At 43.1% G+C, this 23,887-nt stretch overlaps 1 protein-coding gene across 2 annotated transcripts in view; it reads left to right on the forward strand.

The window, feature by feature from the left end:
- The window catches only part of MALRD1 (MAM and LDL receptor class A domain containing 1), a 2,469,603-nt gene that overhangs the window by 381,165 nt on the left and 2,064,551 nt on the right, over positions 1–23,887 (forward strand). For both annotated transcript variants that reach the window (XM_069211777.1, XM_069211778.1), the window contains exon 10: positions 2,673–2,825. In XM_069211777.1, coding sequence (XP_069067878.1) covers positions 2,673–2,825 — 153 coding nt within the window. The remainder of the gene's footprint in view (positions 1–2,672; positions 2,826–23,887) is intronic.

The raw sequence follows: 23,887 nt of genomic DNA on the forward strand, positions 1-23,887 counted from the left end.
ATTCTGGAAAAGTTAAAGTGTACCTTTTGAAAATTAAAGAGTTGTTAACAATTTATTGTACTGAAAAAAACAAGACAGCAGAAGCAATATTATTGTCCCAATATCCTTGAAGGTTAATATTGTTGCATTGAAAACTTTTTAAATATTAGAGCAAAATTGTCAAACTTGGGAAGAGAACAAAATAATTCAACAATCCTAATTTTGTATGAATCTAGGGCTGATACTGACATACAATTATTCCAGTGATTGTTCCTGACACAATGTATGTTAGACAGTTTGTTTTTCATTAGTGTTTATTAGAAATCGATTTTGAATCAGTCCAATTACTGTTTTGGCTGAGACAGGCACACGCAAACAATTGACATCACTTCCAGAAATGAGGAAAAATATCCTTAACGATCAGAGAATCATGATCTTGCAGAACCTCATGTGGACCCAAAAATGATCACTCAGATTAGACAATAAGCCGGGTGTTAGGACTCTGGTGTGAGAGCAGCTAAGTGTTATCCTTTCTCAATATCAGGAGAAGAGAATTGAGGGTTTTTAGGTTTGAGACTTCTATTTGGGCATTTTTTCAAGGATTTTCTTAGATAGTTCTTTTCCAAGACTCCAGCTTTGCTTTCGTGTTGCAAAGGTTTTTCACTTCTTTTTAGGATTTTGACCAGCCTGAGACTTGTGAAAGAAAACATGATTCATGCATAATCTAAATTTACATAAAAGGGCTATGGAGCTGAGGCAAGGCTTTTTGTACTGCCTTTTATCTCCTTGGGTCCCTCCAAGGGCATTGCGTATTAAAAAGAAGGTGGTTGAAAATACATTTTTTAGATGTCTTCTTTGCGTCCCCCAGATTACTTCCTCCTATGTAGTACAAGAAGAGCTGAGGGTAAGTTATCTCACTGGTATTATAGCTCCCCACCCCTTTTTATGTTGGGTTGACATCTTAGGTTGACATAAGGGCCAAAGGAGTACATCTAAATGGAGCGGTATTGCAAGACTGTTTGTCCCTTGACTTTGCTGTGCAAATTCCATGGCTTGAGTACATCAAGGTATCGTTTCAAATTATAGGAAGGGGGGATCTGTTTACTTGTCTTGGTAAGCTAGTTAAAGCAGACTGCAGCTGGGTTAGTGATACTTTTTAGAGACACAGACTACTGGGGAGAGTATCTGTGGCCCTCCAGAAAGTGTCGGGCGAGGCTATCTTTTGTTGAAAACCAACTTATCCACAGAACTCTATCTCACAGTTGTCATCTCTAACCATGCTCAATTCCTGCTGCCCAGATTTAGGGTAAATCTGTTGTCAAAGTTACTAGCAATTCCTCAGTGTTGGCAAGACACATCCTCTCTAGTACCCTCCGGCTACAAACAGGTGTCTCTGCAGGATACCATGCATTGTACTTGGCTCTGTAAGTTTTATGAGATGCATAGAAAGGCCTATTCAATCCCCCTTGTTCAGGTGCAAGATTTTAAACAAGGGCAACGTGCTCCTTTGGTTCTATATGCTCTCAGTGGGTACAGTTTTTTATGTTGCTAGTTTTTTAAAAGCTGCGGTTAGATCAAGGAATTCAATGGGATATTAACTTTTGTCCTGCACAGTTGTATTATCTGTTGATCACCTATGTATTTCTATCATTTAAACTGTTTGCATGGTGTTAATACTAGTGTACATTTGCTGTATGTTATGTATGCTCATTATGGTTTTTCGTATGACCGAGTAAAGCTGTTTTATGATGATGATTGCAGTCCTTCCCTATATCAAGAAGGAAATATCTAAATATTTCCCACAAATGTGCTGCAATTTCATTCATATTTTATTTGGGCCCATACTTATGCCATTGCAGTGAAACTAAATGCAGCAGTGTTGTTTGGAGCTATTGTACTAATAAACGCACATCCCTACTTTTATTGCTACAGTGCAAATATCACAGTCAAGTTTATGACCACAGTACAGCAAAATGGAAGAGAGAACAAATGGTTTGTTACTTTACAGATTGCATGAACGCTTATTTTACACAGTAAAACAACTTTCCTAGCAGTCATGAGGTCTCTGACCCTTTGACATTTCTCTCAATTAAGACTTGCCAAACTTTAGTGATCATATTGCTCAGCCAATTCACATAAGATTTTGAAAAACAGGATTGTAGTGCCTCATTGGATCTGCTCTAACTGGCTCCTATATCAAAAGACCACCTTGATCCCAGTCCATGAAAATCCTACAGTCATAAAATGCCCTCAAGCTTCATAAAAAGTATGCAAATGTACCATCTCAATATGTAGATACTGTTAACATAGCATGTATTCTCTTGATGTGTTGATATCTAAATCTGAAGGTGTGATTATGACATACATGTAAATGTGTATGTGGCATAAAACTGATGTCTGTGACATCAACGCTCAAGGTTTCAAACCTTGGAGTTAGTGGATTATGCAAATGCTTCTAAACTACTGTAACAAAGAATTTCCCTTCCAAATTCTTATCTTCCCTCAAATCTTGGTTAATATGTCAGGTACAGCATTCTAAAGGGCATGAACTATTTTTATCTAATCATTTTTACAACAAGATAAATGTATTGCATGTGTAGCACATTTAGAAAATTGTCATATTATTATTTAATTTTTCATAATCACCCATTTTTTTCTTAATTTGTTCACTGCATTTTTGTATTTCTTTACAGAGAGCAAATGTGATTTTGAACACAATAGTTGTGGATGGTTTGAAAGTTTCCGTTCAGATGGCTTTGATTGGATACGAAGTTCCAGCAGTGTTCTTCCTCCTCAAATTGAAAACCAGGCTCCATCCCGAGATCATACATACAATGACACACAAGGTAAGTAAGAGACTTTTTATACACATTGACTGATTTGTTATCTTTCAAGCAATGTGGAAGTATTCCAATTGTAAGTGCTTATACTAAATATTAGCTGTGGTGTTTTTATGTGTGATCCATCCATTCATCTCTCTAACTCTCTTTCTCTCTGTTAATGGTTTTTATTTTTTATTAAAAATGTGTTTCAAGTCACAGTGTGGAGTGTCTTTTATTGTAGTGACATAAATATAGTGAAGAGAGTGTCATAGACTCTAGTGTCATACAGTGGAGTATTGTAGAGTGGAATAGAGTGGAGTCGAGTGAGTGGTGTGACGTAGTGCACAGTTGAATAAAGTGCTATGCAGTGGAGTGGCATGGTGTATCATGGAGTGAAGCATCATAGGGTGGAGAGGCATATTGTGCAGTGTTGTGGCATTCCATAGTGTTGTACAGTGGATTGTTGTCAATTGGTGTGTCATGAAATTGAGTCAGTGAGAGTATCATTGAGTAGAATGTCATAACCTTTGGTTTTTTTCATTGAATGACATTTTTCTTTTTTTTTTTTAGTTTTTAATAAACGGTGTTTCATATTGTGAAGAGGAGTTGCTATGTTGAGTGTTGTACAGTACAATGGAGGAGAGTGTTATAAAGTCTGTTGTCATGGACTAGGGTATTCTAGATTGAACATTAGTAGAGTAGAGTGTAGTAGTGAATTGTACATTGTAGTAGTAAGGTGTTATATAGATTAGTGGCATGGTGTCTCATAAAGTCAAGTCAAGTATTGTAGACTAGGGCAGAAAGCTATACTGTGTAATGGCATGCGTAACAGTAAAGTGTGGTGTCATAGACTGTCATACAGGAGAGTAAATTGTTTTAGAGTAGAGTAGGGTAAAGTACAGTGTCATAGAGTGGGGTATCATCAAGTGGAATGTTGTAGAGTACAATGGAGGAGAGTGTCAAAGAGAAAAGTGCCATATGATATAGTGGAGTGTTGTATCCTAGAGAGATGTTCGGTGGGGTGTCATTGAGTGTAATACAGTGACATAGAGTAGATGGGTATAGAGTGGAGTAGAGTGACAGAGTGTAATATGGTGTTGTAGAGTGGAGTTGTATACAGTGGAGTAGAGTGTCGGACAGTGAAGCAGCATATAGCAGAGTATATTACAGTGGCATAGAGTGGGCTAAAGTGTAGTAGAATGGAGTATAGTGGAGAAGATAACACTGGCATGGGGTAGTGTAGAGGGGGTAAGGTGTCATAGAGTGGAGTGGCATGTTGTTGACTATAGTGAAGTTCAGTAGAGTGGAATGGCCTAGAATACTGTTGAGTAAAATGTCATAAAGTGGAGTATTTTGTACAGTAGAGTGTAGTGGGGTATTGTACAGCATTGGAAAGTGATGAGAGTAGAGTGGTATACGTTCTAGTTAATTTTAGAAGAGTGGAATGGTGTACAGTACAGTGCTGTAGAGTGTGGTACAGTGGATTATCATACGGTGTTATAGAGTACAATAACATTGAGTGGTGTAGAGTTGAGTGGCATACAGTGGAGTAATGGAGTAGAGTGTCAGAGTAGAGTGGAGTAAAATGGGGTGCAGTGGCATACAAAGAGTTGTATTCAGTGTTGTTTTATGGACTAGAGTATTGTAGAGTTGAATAGGTTGTTGTACAGTGGCATATAGTATAGTACAGCATTGTACGGTAAAGTGAAGGAGGAGAGACAGGAGTAAAGTGCAGAATGGCATACAGTGTAGTAGAGTGGAGTTGCATAGAGGGGATTGTTGTATAGTAGCACATAATGAGGTAAAGTCTAGTACAGTGGAGTGGTGTAACATGGTGTGGAGTAAAGTACAATAGAGTGTATTAATGTGTCATAGAGTGGCATGGATTGGAGTGTACTAGTGTAGTGTCAGCTGTAAACTGTTATAAATTGTAGTGGGATCTTGTACAGTAGTATCATACAGAAATGAGTTGTATAGTGGAATAGTGTTGTGCATAGGAGTGTATGGGCATAGAGTGGAATAGAAAGCCACAGAGTGCCATCAAGTATGGTAGACTTTTAGAGTGGAGTTCTATAGAGTGGAGGGGAATAGCATACAATGGAGAAGCCTAGATTGGAGTGGCATTCACTTTAGTGGCATAGATTGGATTACAATCAAGTGGAGCAGCATGCAGTGGAGTAGCACACATGGTAATACGGTACAATGAAGTATAGAGGAGTAGAATGGCATAGAGAGGAATAGCATAGCATAGAGTGGAGTGGTGTAGAGTAGAGCAGGGTTCAGTGGATTAATGTAGAGTGGGGTGGCTTGTATTGAAGTTGTGTGGGGAGGAGTAGAGGAAACTATTATAAATTGGAGTGGCATCTCAGACAGTTGAGTGCTGTGTCATACAGTTTTGAAAACTGTAAGAGTAAGGTAGAGTGTTATACAGCAGAGTGTATGGGCATAGAGTTGAGTGCAAATTTGGACAGTGAAGTGTTTGGGGATATAGTTAAGTAAGGTCAAGTAGAGTGGCACAGAGTGTAGTAGAGTTTTGTAGAGTGGAGTTATATAGAGTAGAGTAGAGTGGCATTCACTGGAGTGGTGTACCGTGGAGTAGCATAAAGTGAAGTGGCAAAAAAGACAAATAGCTTGGAGTGGAGTAGTGTCAATTAGAGCGGCATATGGTGTAGCAGCATTGAGTTTAGTAGTGTATAGTGGAGTGTTATAAATGTTAATACCATGTAGTGCAGTAGCATACAGTAAAGTGATTTAGACTGGAGTAGTGTGGTAGGGTAGAGTGTAGTAGCATAAAATGGAGTTGGGTAAAATGAACTGGGGTGGAGTGGAATAGCATACATTAGAAGGGCAAAGATTGAAGCTGTGAACAGTGTTATAGCATAGAATGGAGTTGTATACAGTAAAATAGTGTAGGCTGGAGTACAGAGGAATGTCATAGAGTACAATAGCTTAGAGTGGAATGGCGTAGAATTGACTGGGGTAGAGTGGAGTGGCGTACAGTGGAGTGGTGAAGACTGGAGTAGTGTACAGTAGAGAGGGGTAAATGAAGTAGCTTAAAGTAGAGTGGCATAGAGTGCACTGTTGTGGAGTGGTATACGATGGACTAGCATGGAATTGAGTGGAATGGTATACAGTAGAATAGCACAGAATGGTGTACACAAGAGTGGCATAGTATACAATGGAGTGGCATACAGTGGAGTGGCATCCAATGGACTACCTTAGAATGGTGTGGGGTTGAGTGGTGGTTTATACACAAGAGTGGAATAGACTGGAATAGCATTAGTGGAGTAGCCTACAGTGCAGTGGCATAAAGTGAAGTGGTGTAGACTGAAGTGGCATACACTGGAATGTGATAGAGTGTAATAGTATACAATGGAGTGGCATACAGTGGAATGGCATCCAATGGAATAGTGTAGAATGGAGTGGGGTAGAGTGGAGCGGCATACTCTGTAGTGGCGTAGAGTGGAGTAGCATATAGCAGAGTGGCATACAGTGGATTTGGGTAAAGTGGAATAGTATATACTGGGGTAGTGTATTGCAGAGTGGCATACAGTGGAGTAGCATATATCAAAGAGAAGTAGAGTGGAGTTGTATACAATGTTGTACAGTGTAATAGCACAGAGTGAAGTGGTGTACAGCGGAGTGTTGTACAGTGGGCTGGTATAAAGTGCAATAGTGCATACTAGAGTAGCCTACAGTAGAGTGGTGTATAATGCAGTGATGTAGAGTGGTGAACAGTGGCGTGGATTTGAGTGTAATAGCATCCAAAGGAGTACCTTACATTCGAGTGGGATCCATTTGAATAGCATAGAATGAAGTGGTGTACACTGGAGTGCCACACACTGAAGTGGTGTAAAGTGGAGTGGCACTCAGTGGAATGGCGTAGAGTGAAAACAGAGTGCTGTGGTGTAGAGCAGGGTGTTGGTCAGTGGAGTGGTGTAGACTGTAATTGTGTGGAGTGGAGCAGCGCACAGAGGAGTGGGGTATAATAGAGTGGTACAGTGTAATAGCATACAGTGTAGTTGCATACATTCAATCGCATAGCATATAATAAAGTGGAGTAGAGTGGAAAACCATACACTGGAGTGGTGTTAAGTGGAGTAGTGTACAGTGGAATGGCATACAGTGGAAAAGAGTGAAGTAGCATCTAATAAAGTGCCATACAGCAGAATAGAGTAGAGTAGAGTGGAGTGGCATACAGTAGGATGGCATCCAGTCGAATGGCATGGAGTAAAATAGCGTATGGTGGAATAGCATCCAGTGGAGGATCATACAGTGGAATGATGTAGACTGGAGTTGCATTCAGTGTAAAAGAATAGAGTGGTGTTGCGTAGAGTGAAGTTACATACAGTGGAGAAGCGTGGAGTGGCATAGAGTGTAATAGTGTATAGTGGAGTTGTTATAGTGATATGGCATATGGATGTACGTCAAATTTACCAGCAATGTAGATTATGGTGTACAGAGTAATTCAAAACAGCAAATTGCTCTGAATTTCTTTTTTCCAGATTTACCATATCAATGCAGGCCCACTCTTGGGGGCATTGCGTTCCTTTGTAAATCTTAGTTAAATACTGCATTGCCCATGTAACACTGTGAATGATGCAACCGTAGCACAATCCCATGATACAGCTAGGCCTTAGTTATATTTTGGGCCATAGTATACTGTGATAAGTTTGCAGTATACTGTAGCACATGGTGATGGCAAGCCAGTATATAATTGAGTAATGGCTGTTTATAGAGAATGAAAAGGCAGCCATATTGATTTTACTACTCTTTGGCTGTGTTCAGTGTTAGGGCCTTAGATATAGGTGAGTGGTGGGTCCCTACCTATTACCACATTATTTAAGTGGCAACGGGTAGGGAAATGTATTTATTTTTTAAATATATTTTTTTAAAACCATGGTGATGTACTGTGGCAGTTTCACACAATTTTGTGAAATTCAGTGAAACAGAAATCACTCAGTTTATATGTCTTATAACTTACAAAATACTTCCTTTACTTAACTGCAGTGCCCAAAAAGTATTATCTCTGCACTATAATGTATAATTCTGTAAAATTTCATATAAATCCATTGAGCCATTTTTGTGATACATCAAGGCCCATATTTATACTTTTTGACGCAAAACTGCGCTAACGCAGTTTTGCGCCAAAAAAATTAGCGACGGCTAACGCCATTCTGAAGCGCCATGCGGGCATCGTATTTATTGAATGGCGTTAGCCGGCGTTAGCCGACCGGCGCTGCCAGGTGTGCGTGAAAAAAAACGACGTACACCAGGCAGCACCGGCGTAGGGAAAAATGGCGTTTGGGCGTCCCAAAATGGGGCAAGTCAGGCTGAGGCAAAAAAATCGTCTTAACCCGATTCGCGCCATTTTTTTTGGGCGCCCAGACGCCATTAACATGACTCCTGTCTTAGCAAAGACAGGAGTCATGCCCCCTTGCCCAATGGCCATGCCCAGGGGACTTCTGTCCCCTGGGCATGGTCATTGGGCATAGTGGCATGTAGGGGGGCACAAATCAGGCCCTCCTATGTCACAAAAAAAAATAAAAAAAATACTTACCACAACTTACCTTTTCTTCCCTGGGATGGGTCCCTCCAGCCTTGGGTGTCCTCCTGGGGTGGGCAAGGGTGACAGGGGGGCTCCCTGGGGGCATGGGAGGGCACTTCTGGGCTCCTTCAGAGCCCACAGGTCCCTTAACGCCTGCCTTTTGCAGGCGCTAAAAAACGGCACTAAAGCGGCTGTACGTCATTTTTTTTGACCCGCCCACTCCCGGGCGTGAATTTTGCCCGGGAGTATAAATCCGACGCACATGCCTCGGAGTCGATTTTTTTGACGTGAACGCCTACCTTGCATCTCATTAACGCAAAGTAGGTGTCCACGCTAAAAAATGACGCTAACTCCATGGACTTTGGCGCTAGACGCGTCTAACGCCAAAGTATAAATATGGAGTTAGTTTTGCGTCGAAATTGCGTCAAAAAAAACGACGCAATTCCGGCGCAAACGGAGTATAAATATGCCCCCAAATACAATAACCTACATAAAGTGCATTTGTGGAAATCACATTATGGGATCCGTTTTATCTTTGCACTCCCTAAAGGATTCACCACAAAAAACTTACATCATCTCAATGTAAAAAAATGTTGTAGGTCTGGAAGGTTTTATGATCATTCGACAACTGGGTGAAAAGTTATTAGGGAGCTAACATCTGAGGAATGACTATCTTTGGCAATCCTAACTATAGCTGCAAAGTGGTAATCAGATTTAATGTGATTTCTTTCTTTTTATCCATTATATTTGTTATGTATTTGCTTATTGGTGTACATGATCATGTGACTATAAATCTGTTTTTAGATGTTCATGTGGTAATTCTGAAATTTTACTTTTGTAATCTAGTTTATTTTTTGGGCTTTCTTGCTTCTTTTAGTAGGATTGTGCTATATATAAAGCCCAAAGTGAACGAAAGCTAATCATTGTTGTTATAAAAATTAAGATCATTATATTTTCTTTACTGTCAATTATGATGTACTCCATATACTAGTTAGTGTAGCTCACTGCTTGGTCACTTTTCAATTCCGTTGAACAGGAGTATGTAAGGAAGATGTTTTTTGTTTGGCTTTTTTGGGCACAATTTTATTTTGTAAGCCAGAGAGTATGCAAACAAAACTTATGTAAAGTTAGATGTGTTCTATCTGTTACATATTTGTTTATAGATCTCCAGTAGCATGTGACCATAAATGGGTCTTTCAGTTGTTCATGATTAAATCTGAAACTTTATATTTGCAGTCTAGTTTATTTTTCGGGCTTGCTTGATACTTTTAGTAAGATTGTGGTACATATGAAGGCCAAAGAAAATAAAAGGCAATCATTGCTATATTTCTATGAAACATTTAGCTTATTATTTTCTTACCAGTGGACAGTTAACATGTCCTCCAAATAGTAATTTGTGTGGCTCACTGCTAGGTCAGTTTTTCATTTTGTTGTACAGGGGTGCATAAGAAAGATGGTTTTTGTGTGGCTTGTTGGGTCGCTTTTGGTTTATGAGTCAGAGACCATTCAGTCATGTATTCTATTTGTTATGTATTTTTTTTATAGGTTTCCATTAGCATGTGACCATAAATGAGTCTTTCAGTTGTTATATAGTAAATCTGAAAATGTACATATTCAGTCTAGTTTATTTTTTGGGCTTTCTTGCTACTTTTAGTAGAATTGTGGTAAAATGGAACAACGGCGAACTGGAAAACAGTGTTGGAGCGTAGGTATTACGTATCACGTGTTACATTGTGAAGAAGGAGGAGGCAGTCGGGCTGTGGGCAGTGGATGACGGTGGCCGCGTAATTGGTCAGGCTGAGAAATGTGCCAAGAGCCGGAAGCCAGGACTGACGAGCTGACCGGGGCAGTTTTGGGAGCGGCGTCCGGTGTATGGCATCGGCTGCGTTAACGCAGCTATACAGCATATTATTTGGAGGAGCCGGGTTCCGTGGGCTGGGATGCTGCAGTTTTCGGGGAGCCAGGTCCCGTGGGCCAGGAAGCCACAGTTTTTGCTGCTCATTTAAGGTCAGTTGGGGAGGCTGGTGAGGGAGTAAGGGAGTAGAGGCTCAGAAACAAACTTAGAAAGCTGCTTTACGTCGTACTAGATAGATGAGCTTGGGGTAATGAAAGCTCCGTGTCTTCAGTAAGTGCTTAGGTGTCCCTACATGTTAATAGTGAAATTTCACATTGTGTCATGTAGCTCGGAGTGTAAAGGAGCACAAAAGGCAGGAAGTAGGTGTTTGTACCTCATAATAAGTGCCCTTTATTCATCGAATGATCGGACAACTTTGACGGGTCTTATGAGGTTTTTTGTGAGTCTAAGTTTGGAAAAATTTTGAAAGTATAAAAAACTTTCTTACAGAATTTGCTGACTTACTCTGCTGTAAACCTGTATTCCTACAATTCTGCTAGTGCTACTACCAAAGCCCTGCTGCCCTGTTGGTGGTGTTTGTTCCCATTCATCAGTCTCCGTCTCCATCAGGTGGTGGATCAAAGGGTCTGAAGAGTTGAAAAACTGAAGGTGGCAAGGTGTGTTTGGGTGGACTGGATAAAAAAGCCTAAGGGTATGGTTTTCCTCTGCATGGGGCGGAAGCGGTCCTCAATAGGCTGGTGCGGCTTGTTCCCGCTGGGGGGCATGTACCTCAATCCTCCCCTCCCTCTAACTTGGAAAAGCTACAATCCCACCACAGTTGCAGTGGTGGTTAAAGACAGTGTAATCTTGCCCCTTCTAGCTGTGAATTTGGATTGTAGAGAATTACCCAATAAAGTGTGGCAGCTGCTTTGGATATATAAGGCCCGAAGACTTATAAGAACTCTATTCTTCCTGTCTCTACCCCTAGGACAATGACTTTAAAGAAATTGTGCTCAGGGAGCTTGTTTTGCGATCCTCCTTTTTTCTTTGCCCCCCCTTTGACTAAAAGCAACAAAACTTTCAGTACTCAGACAATGAAACAGGAGCAGCAGGTATGCAAAGTTTTGTAGACATTTCTCTAAAGGGTGCACAGTTATTAAATGACACAAATCCCTAAAAAAAATCCCCATCTCTGGTCACCCTAACTTTGACTACGGAATGGCTACAGCCACTCTTTTATTTATATATCTACAGCTATATCAATCTATTTATTTATCTGTCTATCTATCTTGTTATCTATTTATTCACTGGAAAAAACAATGGTTACAGGGACAGTTTAGTTTGGTTCATACTCAAAACCAAAGAAATTCAACAGTTATAGTTCTACTTATTGCTATACTTATGTTAGGAAACTAACACTCATGACCTAAAGTTACTTAATGGCATGAGTTACAGTTTCTTCAGATGAGCATGACTATAAGTATAACTATAACTGCAGAATTTCTATGGTTTTGAATGTGTAAACCGTGAACTAACTATAACATCCCTATAACTTTAGCTTTTTTCAGTTCATTTCTTTAGTTTTTTAAAGTAATGTATATTTGTCATATGTTAATACAACAACTGGCGTACAAGGCCTGAGGCCAGACCCTGAATCCAAGCCCCACGACATGCATCCAACCTCAAATGGTGCACAGCCTTTGGCTGTGTGCGGCTGGAGTTTGGTTCATGAGGAGTTTTTTTTTGTTATTGTCAGATCTACAGATCAATTGCGGAGTTCCACTGGGGGCCACACTGGGCAGAGCAGTGGATTTACAGATCAGCCAAAGAAAAAAAGGCAAATTTAGGACCAAGAGGGGTCCCTCAGAGACCCCTCTATGTGTCCTAGAGGGTCAGGACACCCGTATCCTGACTCCTAATGAGTTTTTACAGGTTAATTTTCTCTTTCCCAGGCCAAGCGACAAAGAAGATGGCGGCTGCAACTTTACCATCAGGTTGCAGCCAGCCAATCAGGGCCTTGCTTTTTGTGCAGATCTGCGGGTCACCCTCTGGTGGATCTGCAAAGGATTCGTGTCCCTAGATATCTACATTTTCTTTCCTTTTATTACTCTGAAACTACTGTACAGATTTACAAACAAAAAAATATGAAAAGCATTCTTTTTAGAACAAAATCGACCTTTCTGCCAAAGTTGGTGTAAATCCATTCTGCGGTTCAGTCTGTAGTGGTGCTCAAAAAATGCAAATTAACCATTAACATTGCAATGGAAGAAAGTGTTCTAAGACACCTCATTCTTCTCTGCCGCCGCTTGAGGAATCATCCTGAAACTTGCACATAGCAGCTAATGTGAGTGCCAAACTAGTTTTGAAAATTTTGTGATGATTTATCAAACAGCGATAAAGTTATTAGCAAGAAAAAAACACACCTTCTGTGGGAAAAGTTGGTTCTAACTATCTACTGGCTAATGCGAATATGATATATGCATACATATCGCTAGTTGGTAGTTATTGTTAGGACCTAGCTGCCATAGGAAAAGCATTATTTGACTTGCCTATAACTTTGGCGCCGTTTGAAGAATTTACATGATGTCCTCTAGGTTCTTGGTGTACATGGTAATTTTTAAGGTCATCTGACTAGCCAGAGCTGAGAAAAAGGAGTGGGGGGGTACAAAAGTGTGTTTCCCATGTTAATTCCCATAGAGATTTTAGACATGATTACAGTCTGAACTGCTGGATGGAATTACACCAAATTTGGCAGAAAGGTTCCTGCCCGCAGAGATGCAGGCAGGGAAAGAGATGAAAGCATTGCTCCTGCATGCCGGGGATGGAGGCTGCATTTCCAGCAGCTCCCTGTATGCAGGAGCAATTCTGTCTCCTACAGGAGGCAGGGAGCTGGCTGGGAACACAGGGCGTCTTGTGGTTCCCAACTCGCCCCCTCACCATTTAAATTCAATTCAATAAAATAATTGCTGAGAAAACTGCATGGGAGGGTGCGAATTATAGTTACCTTACAGCGCAAGTTATATTTATTTTAGTTAACCATAACTATAACTGCTGAATTTCTGTGGTTTTGTGCAAGTAAATTTAGAACCTAACTATAATGTCCATGTAACCTTTCCTTTTTGTAAGTGAAAGATATATATATATACATATATATATGTATATATATATGAATATATATATATATACATATATATATGTATATATATATATGTATATATATACATATATATACATATATATATATATGTCTACCTACTGACGGTCACCAGTATGTAGTTAAAGTTAGGAGCTTTGGCACCATTTTGAGAATCCTCAAAAAATTTTGTAAACTAGTTTACCCCTCACTTCACTGCTGTCTTGAATTTTTAGGGTGATTCGTCAAGCAGGGGCAGAGAAAAAGGAAGGTTCCAAAATGCTTTTCCCCAAGCAATTTCCTAGGGATTTTTAGACACAACTATAGCCCGAACCTCCGGACAGAACTACACCAAATTTGGCAGAAAGCTAGTGCTTGGTCCAGAGAGACCCCTTTTCCTATTTGGTATAAATCTGTTCAGTAGTTTTTGAGATACTGAATGAAAACAAAATTTGTATATCTGGACACTTGGCCCCTCATTACGAGTCTGGTGGTCCTGGAACCGACAAACTAGCAGTGGAGGTCGGACTGCCACCAAAGCAGCGGTCCGGCCTCCACATTCTGACCCTGGCAGAGCTGCAATGGTCTGACCACTGGCACCGCCAGGTTGCCACCAGTCGACAGCTTGGCAGTGCCGGCAGTCTGGATTACGAGTTTCCTCTCCACCGGCATTTGCATGGCGAATCCACCACCATGCAAAGGCTGGTGGATACGTGGTGCCAGGAGTCCCATGGGGGCCCCTGCACTACCAATGTACTTGGCATGGGCAACCATGGACAGCCCTGTCGCGCTTTTGAAAGCCCGAGTTGCAGGCAGTGAAAAGTGCAACGGGTGCTTTCGCAGCCGATGCATCGTAACAGTGCTGCTGGCTCGTATGCTGTGGCCTGTTTCCCGCTGGCCCAGAAGGAAACTCATGATACGGCTAGCGGGCTGAAAACAGAGTGGCAGTTTTCCGTCCTAAAGAGTTTGGTGGGCGGAGGAGGCCTTGGTGTTCATATATGCTCTTTGATTGGCTACAACATGAACAATATGTTTGGCAGCCATTACACAACTCATGGGCTTGGTGCATATGTCCTGAAAAAAAAGAAAAAAAAAAAGTTGGCAGGGTGTGCATACCGAGATACCAAAGGGCATATATGGATATATGGGGGTCCCAAATGGACCTCCCCCCTTTATTGTCTGGCCACAACATGGACAGCATCGTGTGGCAGCACTCGCAGGCCTCTGGGACATGGTTCCCACTGAAACGCATTGCAGTGAATGGCAGGGTTTGAGGGTCACAAAAAAGGGAACATATGAAGGGTGATAACAGATTTTAGTTACAATTTAATGCTAATGTGCATCTTAGTGATTGGGGGCGTTGTATTAACCTTTCTGACTTTTGTACTGTAACCTAGTGGGCCTCATACATGTTTATGACAAGCCGCTGACCCTCAATCCAATTGATTCTGGGCACAATTGTTACTCAGATGATTAGACACACAGTTTTTACTATTTATACTTTTTTTTAAAGGTTAAATACTAATCTGTATTTTAACTGTGGTAGTGTGCTCTTGCAATGATTTTAATTAATCAGCAATAAAGTATTATTTACTTTGTTACTAGTTGCAATATAAATTCTTTTTTGATGGGACCATACTAAATTTAGAAATTGTGGTGTGGTCTCAAGTGGTTTTACCCTTTGAAAAAGCCTTCTGATGGGATTTCATGAATTACGTTTCAGAGGAAATTGTTTTTCCATACAGGTTATGGAAGGTGCTCCATATGCATATTTCTGTAAATTCACACATTTCTTCTCGGCCATATGAGGATGAAGTCTCAGTCTGACATTCTTAGTAAAACATGTACTTCCAAAAGGAGTAGCCTGTCAGTTGATTCTCTTGTGTTCTACTACAGCCTCCCAGGGTGTTCTAAAGGACAACTAGAGTGCTAACAGTGTTACTTATGACAAAAGTGTGGCACACTTGAAGCCGTCTTGATTGAATCAAGCTTGTAAAACTTGAAACAAATGGAAAGGAACAAAATGAGGGAATTCATTTTGTCATAGAAATTATGGTTAGTGCTGTAGAAAGACTAATTAGGCAATGTTTTAAGCGAGTTCTCAAATATCTTCCTCTTCTATTTCATTAAAGAATTCTGACATGTAGACTGAAACCTGTACTTTCAACACCAGCAGCAGACTATCAGTTAACTCCCAGTTTACTACAGTGTTCTAATGAGCAACTAGAGTGTTAACATTTTAAATTTATGCCAAAGGTGTGGCACATCTGAACGCCATCTCGACAGAAAACTAAAAGCATTTGTGTTACTTCCCTGATTTGTTCAATAGAACAGGGACCCAGGCCCACAACAGAAGGGGCATGTTTCAGTTCTATGCCTTCCTGACTTCAGTTGGATCCCTCTGTCCATACTCTCAGGGCTCACTAAGCTAACCCATGGTGAACCCTTCTCCTTATCTGCAGTTACCATTTGTGCAGCACCTAACCTTACTCTGCTCACAGATGTATCCTAGGGGGCAGATAGTACCACCATGGCCAACACAGTGGTGTGGCCCATTCCAACCCCGGGGTGTGACTCCTGTACCCTCACCCCCTAAGGCAACCCTGTCCACCAGGACAGCAAGCCACAGTGGCCACTGACAGCTGTCAGGAATGAGAGCCAGGCCCCAGGCCTTTCAAGGCGCTACAACCACTGTGACTGTGGAGAGTTGGGGGCAGTAGCCCCAGGTGCCTGGCACCCTTTTACCACTCTCCCTTCCACCAGGTCAGGGATGACAGCCTGACCCTGGTCTTCCCCCCTGGGGCTCTGTACCCTCCCTCTAGGAGCGGCACCCTCAGAGCCCAGAATTGTCAGGGTGCTTGTAGAAGCAGTCCTGCACAATTCTTCTACCAGTGCAGGAATGTTAACCTGCAACGGGTATTCCAACCTGGAGTCTGTACCTTCAGGTTGGACCAGGGTCAGGGACAAGGCTTCCCTCCCCCTGCCCTTCCTTCTGGGGTCCTGCTACCCACGGTAGGGGTACTGTTAGCAGTAGCCCCTCCCTCCACGTCAGTAGGGACACCCTGAACCTGGCCCTTCAACCAAGGGTCTGTACCCTTAGATTGAACTGGGGTTAGGCGTGAGTCTCTCTCTCCCCTGCCCATACTCCCATGGTTCTGCACCCCCCAACCATGGAGAGTACCCCTAGAAGTCACACCGGGGGGTTGATTGGGCCAACCGCCCCCCATCAGGTCAGAGTTTACACTCTGCACCTGATCTTCCAGTCTAGGGTCAGTACCCATAGACTGGACCACTGCCTGGCAACGCAGGACTTCCTGGGGAGCACACCTACCCATCATCAGGTCAGAGTTTACTCCCTGAACATGAACATCCTACCCAGAGTCACCACCCTGAGATTGAACCATTGCGTGTCACACCCGGACTTCCTGGGGGGCACATCTACCCCTCACAAGAGAAACACCTCCCCCAAGGGAGGAACTGGCGCAGTTCTCCTGAAACTGTAGGGTCCCCCTCAGTGGATGGCTCTACGGTACAGGCAAGGCTCACTTCCTGAATTTCCCTCGTGGAACCCTCCAAGACCTGGGACTGGATTTCAGGCACCCGGGCCTCAGCCAACCCGTATTTCCTCCCCTCTGAGACTGGACATGGGATCCCTCACCCATCCCACTACACTGGGACCTACCTGGGACACCACAATCCTTTCCCACCTCACTGGTTGGGAAATACCTAAGCCCCTCCCCTCAGGAGCACCATCTATGGCCTCTTCCGACTCTCTGGTACTCACCCCGAGGTCTGCCTCTAGTGTAAGTTCCCTGGAGTTAGAGAACTCACACTCCACCTGGTGTTGGTGTAGCTCTGGAAAATATGGACTCGACATATGCTCTCCAGCAATTTCATCACTCAGCCCCTCACATGAATTAACCAAACTACCGTTCAACCAACCATCCAGTGACTCAGCCTTGAAAAAGTACTCCACGTCACCCTTCTAAGACTGGTGAGACAGCACCTAACTGTCCCTGTAACTCAACCCACACTCTTCTGAAATGTCTCCACACTCTATAATCAGGACCTCTACCTGGGAGGGACCGCTCTCCCTGTCACCCTCACCTAGAGCCAGTAGAGTGTCCCTCCCACTATGACTCCCCATGCCAGTTCCTCAATCCACCTCAGGGACTCTGCGCATCACTGGAGCTACCTCATACCCCGGAACCTCCTGGTGTTTATGAACCCCCTCTTTCAAGTTGGGCACCACGTCTCTGGGCATGTGTACTTCTTCAGTACTGAATATAGAATTGTTGCTGCCACCTTCTGAACTGGATTCAGGCTTCATGGCTTCCAGCTTCCTCCATCTTAGTTCATAAACCAAGATTATCTTTTTCTCCTCTAAGTCCAGTCTTCTCTACTCCATCTCCGTCCTAAGCTTCTCTAATTCCAATTGGTGAGTCCTCTCTGCCTGGCTGTCCTGCAACTCCTCAGGAGTCAGACCTGCATAGGACCTACTGCTACCTATCCTTGAGACCCTCCACCTAGGGGTAACAGGTATCTCCACTACACTATTGTGTATCCTCTGCACTTCCCCATCCTCCTCCTCCTCCTCTGTGTTCCCACCAGCCTCCTTGACTGTCCCCCTGGCCCTCAGTATCTTTTGCTGCGCCTCCTTCCTGGTAGAGCCCTTAACGGGACAGCAATGACCCTTGCAGAACTGTTTCAATTAAGCAACTGAATAACTTTCCAGTTTCCCTAATTCAAAAACAGCTCCAGCTGGTGCTTCTCCAGATTGAGACATGATGGCAAACAAGTGGAAAGTTTCAAGGCAAAAAAAGAGTTTGCAATGAGAAGTTCCAGAGTCAATGAAAATATCACCAACAATATGGAAGCAGGAACCAAAAAGTCCAAAAGGAGCAAAAGCAAAAACAAGCTGTATGTGGTCATGTAATGGTCTGCAATGAAAACAGTAGTGTACACCTAATCACTGTATGTCAAGTACAAATACAAGTTCATTCCCACCGCTGCCACCAATGTTAGAAATGGGGTTTTTGGTTGGAAGTCAGGTTACCTCCTGTCTAGGAGAATTACACTCAGTTAACCCCCGCTCACCCCCTTGGTAGCTTGGCATGAGTAGGCAGGCTTAACTTCAGAAGCAGTGTGTAAATATTTGAACCAACACCAAAGTAACTCAGTGAAAACAATACAAAATGACACAAGACAGGTTTAGAAAAATAGGTAATATTTATCTAAACAAAACAAGACCCAAACGACAAAAATCCAACATACACAAGTCAAATTATGAATTTTCAAAGAATAAGAGTCTTAATCCTTAGAAAACAGTGAGCTGTTATTTCCTAAACATACCTGGGTAGCGTCAAAATAAAACCACCCGGGCGGGTGTGCATCGAAAAAGGCCAGTGATGCGTTGGTTTCTCACTTGCAAGCGAGACCAAGCATCATTCCTCCTCTGGTCGGGTCGGCGTGCGTCGTTTCTTCTCTCTGCGGACAGGCACCTGGGGTCCAGGCAGGCGTTGTGTTATTTTTCCACGCCTAGAGATGTTGCGTGGAAAATCCGGTTGCACAATATCACAAAACCGCGTTGTGTGGGGTTTGCGTCGTTTTCAGCCTCCATTAGTGGGTGTTGTACATCGTTTCTCCAGCTGCGTTGCATCGATCTTCCAGCCGCGATGCAGGTGGAGGATTGATATCAGTCGGCAGAGCGTCATTTATCAGCCACGTCACAGAAGGTGCGTTTCAAATTTCCCTGCACGGCAGTCTGTGCGTGGATTTTCAGTCTCTGTCTGACAGCTTCACCAATCAAGGGCCCAGGAACTGGATAGGGCACCACTTGGCAGGGCAGGAGTCTCAGCAGAGAGTCCAGGTGCTGGCAGGGGAAGTCTTTGATGGCCCTGAGACTTCAACAACAGGAAGCAAGCTCAGTTCAAGACCTTGAAGATTCTTCACAAGCAGGAATGCACAACAAAGTCCGGTCTTTGGCCCATATTCATTTTGTGATGCAAAAGCAGTGCAAACTTACAAAATACAGTTGTATTGTGTAAGTTTGTGCCGATTTTGCATCAAAAAGCAACACAAATGCGGTGCTAAAAAAGTATAAATATGGGCCTTTGTCCCCTTTCACAGGCAGAAGCAGCAACTGTAGGATAGCTCCACAAAGCACAGTCACAGGCAGGGCAGCACTTCTCCTCAGCTCTTTAGCTCTTATCCTTGGCAGAGGTTCCTCTTGATTTCAGAAGTGATCTAATTTTCCGGAGTTTTGGGTGCACTTCTTATACCCCTTTCTTTCTTCGCAGCAGGCCTACTTCAAAGGAAAGTCTCTCTTGTTTGTGAGATCCTGCCTTGCCCAGGCCAGGCCCCAGACACACACCAGGGAGTTGGAGACTGCATTGTGTGAGGGCAGGCACAGGCCTTTCAGGTGTGAGTGGCCACTCCTTCCCTCCCTCCTAGCACATGTGGCTTGTCAGGATATGCAAGCTACACCCAAGCTCCCTTTGTGTCACTGTCTAGAGAGAGATGCAAACAGCCCAACTGTCAAAATAACCCAGACAGGGAAGCCACAAACAAGCAGAGTGACAGAATGGTTTAAGCAAGAAAATGCCTACTTTCTAAAAGGGGCATTTTCAAATGCACAATCACAAAACCAACTTCACTAAAATATGTATTTTTTAAATTGTGAGTTCAGAGACCCCAAGCACCATATGTCCATTTACTCCCAAAGAGAGTCTGCGCTTTAATAATATTTAAAGGTAGCCCCCATGATAACCTATGAGAGGGATAGGCCTTGCAATAGTGAAAAACAAATTTGTCAGTATCTCACTGTCAGAACATATGAACCACATTAGCATATATGTCCCCCCTTAAACATACACTGCATCCTGCCCATGGGGCTACCTAGGGCCTACCTTATGGGTGCCTTACATGTAAGCAAAGGGAAGGTTTAGCCCTGGCAAATAGGTACACTTGCCAAGTCGAATTGGCAGTTTAAGAATGCACACACAGACACTGCAGTGGCAGGTCTGAGCCATGTTTACAGGGCTACTTATGTGGGTGGCACAACTAGCGCTGCAGGCCCACTAGTAGCATTTGATTTACAGGCCCTGGGTACCTCTAGTGCACTTTTCTAGGGACTTACTAGCAAATCAAATATGCCAATTATGGATAAACCAATCAACAATACAATTTACACTGGTTAGCAGTGGTAAAGTGCCCATAGTCATAAAGTAAAAAGGAAAAAAACTGATCAGATAAAATAAGAGAAAGGAGGCAAAAAGATTGGGGATGACCCTGCAAAAGGGAAAAAGTCCAACAATTTTCTACTGAGGATACTGCGGAAAATGAGGAGATTAGGGACCTTCATAACAAATAAGTCTCCCAAGATGGGCACCTGAGCAAAAAGAGCCCAAGTGTACCCCAGTGACAGAAGTGTACAAACCACTCATTGTTTTGTTTTCTTGCAGTTTTATATAGCACAGACTTGACCCGAAGGTATAGGAGTGTTTACATGAGCATCAGTTTCATTACACAAGGACATATTCACTCTGGTTTTCAGCGTGGGGAAATTAAGTGATTTGCTAAGAATCACTGGATGTTGCACTGACTCCGAAACTCAAACCTGGTTCCCTGGTTGCAAAGTCTGCAGCTCTGGCCAAAACACCACATAGTCTCTCCCAAGTGTAATGTATAATCAAGTGATCAACTGGATACAAAATCAAGATTGAAAATAATTTAGAAATGCCTTGTCTCTATTTGAGAACTCAGATAAAATGTCCTCATTTAAAATTTTTAAAGCACTAACCATAATTTCTTTTGGACTAAGACCCTCTCATTTTTATAACTTCTGAAGGAAATGCTTTAGGCATTACCGTTTCATAATGATGTCATGCATACTACACTTTTGTGGTAAATATAGAATGTTCGCAATCTAGTTGTATAATTGAGGCCTGCGAGGAGGGTGCAGTGGCAACAAGTTGACCACACTGGGCAGGCAGGAGGGGCAGTGGCAGCTCAGCGGACCATGGAGGGCAGGGGAAAGAGGACAGGGGCAACAAACAAACCTTGGAGGACTGGCAAGAGAGGCTGTGATAATATAACAGACCATTGAGGGGAAAAAGGAAAAGGCAGTGGCAGTACAACCATACATGCCAACAGACCCAGTTCAGGCAGGAGAGTCCTGATGTTTTTAAGCTCAAAAGGGCATTATTTTATCTGCCCCCTGCCTAAAACCTCCTCTTTTAAATGTACATTAATGGGGAAAATCATTTTCCCAGGTTTTTTTTCTCCAAAATGTTAGCAAGAGTGGACTCATTGGTTATAAGAGGGCAAGAGGAATGGGGTATTGACTTGGACTCTGACAACTGATGGCAGGAGGGAGATGGGTAGGGGCACGATACTGACCTTACAGGGCAGGTGTGAGGGGGTTGCAGCAGCCAAATACACCACACAGGGCAAGCGGACAGCAGTGTAGCACAATGGACCTTGGAATGCAATGGGGGGGGCAGGGTCATGCACATGGACAACAGAGAGCAAAGGGGAAAGAGGCATGGGCAGCAAGCTGACCATACCAGTCAGACAGGAGGGACAGTTGCAGCATAGCAGACCATTAAGAGCAAGAGGAAGGGGGCAAAGATACAACAATGGATCAGACAAGGCAGGAGGGAGAGAGAGGATAGGGGCCTGCAAATGGAAAATGGAGTGAAGGGGGCAAGGAGGCAAGGGAGGAACACCAAGCTGACCCTAGAGGGCAAGCAGGATGGGCACTAAAGGCACCACACACTATGGAGGATAACAGTGAGACTATAATGGCATACAAACAGAAAACATAGGAAAGGTGGGTGGGGTCAGGGGCAGCAAATTGACCATGAAGGGCAGGTGGGAGGGGCTGTGGTAGCACAGAAGACTGTGCATGGCAAGTAGGAAGGTTAGTGGCAGCACAACTGCCATGGCAGTGTACTGCTTTTGCCTCAACTAAGATGAAATGATGCCAAAGAATGCAGCACTCTTAGTCTAAATAATGCAGTTCTTAAGGCACTTCCTAGATAAAAGCACACAAGTATATATAAATTAGCATTTATTTCAAGTAAAATAAAATGTGTGTATATACAAGAATAATCACAGTAGTTACGTATTCATGGAATGAAATGTGCAATGCATCAACAGAGCATTAATATGTATAATCTAAATAATCAAAAGTTAAAATTCACCACAAGTGGTGTAGGCTTCATCAGCGTCATCATCCTCGCCAGCACTGGACCGGAGAACCCTTGTACAGCCAAAACAGGAGACCCAATTGGGATATCAAATTTGATCCTGGGCAGTGTGTCCGCTCCACAGGTGAGTTCTTGTCTTAGCATCAAGTCTCCCTGCCTTTTTTACCTTAAACAGGCATCTAGCGTTCTAGGACACCCTCCCCTCAGTTATGAAATCAAACGCTGGCTGTACTTCATCTGCTCTGAAAACACGCAAAAGAACTGCCCGGCTCCAATGAACATTCCTGAGGCAGAGCTGTACCTTCCTCTGATGAAAAGATTCTGAGCCTTGTGCACTCATATCTCGTCTGCATTTCCTATAATATGTTAGAGCACGGTATGACCCTGTTCTGGTGAGAAGAGCAAAAACACATTCTGTGTGAAAAACACGTTTTTTTGTGGAAAAACCCTGCATTGCTGTGATGGCAAATGAAGCAAGGCACAAAATTGAGTAACTGGTCAAGATGCAGTCGGTGGTCAAATACACATAGCATTTCAGGTGGGCAAGAGCGAAGGGGCAGGGACATGCACAAAAGACCATGGAGGACAGAAAGTAGGGGTAGGGGCTGGACACAGACAAGGGGGCGGGGGAAAGGTCTTCACAACAGACCACGCAGGGCAGGCAGGAGGAGCATTTTCAGAACAACAAAGCATGGAGGGCAGAAGGGAGTGGCAGCAAAATGGACCATGGTGGACAGGACTGAGGGAATAGGGGCATGACACTCGGACAGGTGGGATGGAAGTGCCAGGGACAGGCGGCAGCCATCTGAGAAATGATAGACAGGCAAGAGGGACACTTGCAGCCCAACAGAACACTCGGAGTAGATAGGTTGGGCAGTGTCAGGTACATGCAACATAATGGCCAAAAGGAGGGAGCATTGGCATGCACACAGATATCGGATGACAGGTGAGAGGAGGAGAGGAGCAGCAATCTAAGTACAGAGGCTAAACAGGAGAGCAGTGATAGGGCATAGAATTGTGCAATGGAAGACAGAAGGAGTGTGTTAGAAATGGGGTTTTTGGTTGGAAGTCAGGTTGCCCTCTGTCCAAGCAAGAACCCTCACTCTAGTCAGGGTAAGTCACACACAATCCAAAATCAGCCTGTGCCCACCCTCTGATAGCTTGGCACGAGCAGCCAGGCTTAACTTAGAAGGCAATGTGTAAAGCATTTGTGCAATAAATCATACAATACCATAATATAACACCACAAAAATACACCACACAGTGTTTAGAAAAATATATAATATTTATCTGGGTATTTGCAGGTCAACACGATCAAAGTTGCAATATGAATTTGTAAAGATATCACTGGAAAGTGAT

The sequence above is a fragment of the Pleurodeles waltl genome, chromosome 10 (assembly GCF_031143425.1).
Source record: "Pleurodeles waltl isolate 20211129_DDA chromosome 10, aPleWal1.hap1.20221129, whole genome shotgun sequence".
NCBI classification, from domain to species: domain Eukaryota; kingdom Metazoa; phylum Chordata; class Amphibia; order Caudata; family Salamandridae; genus Pleurodeles; species Pleurodeles waltl.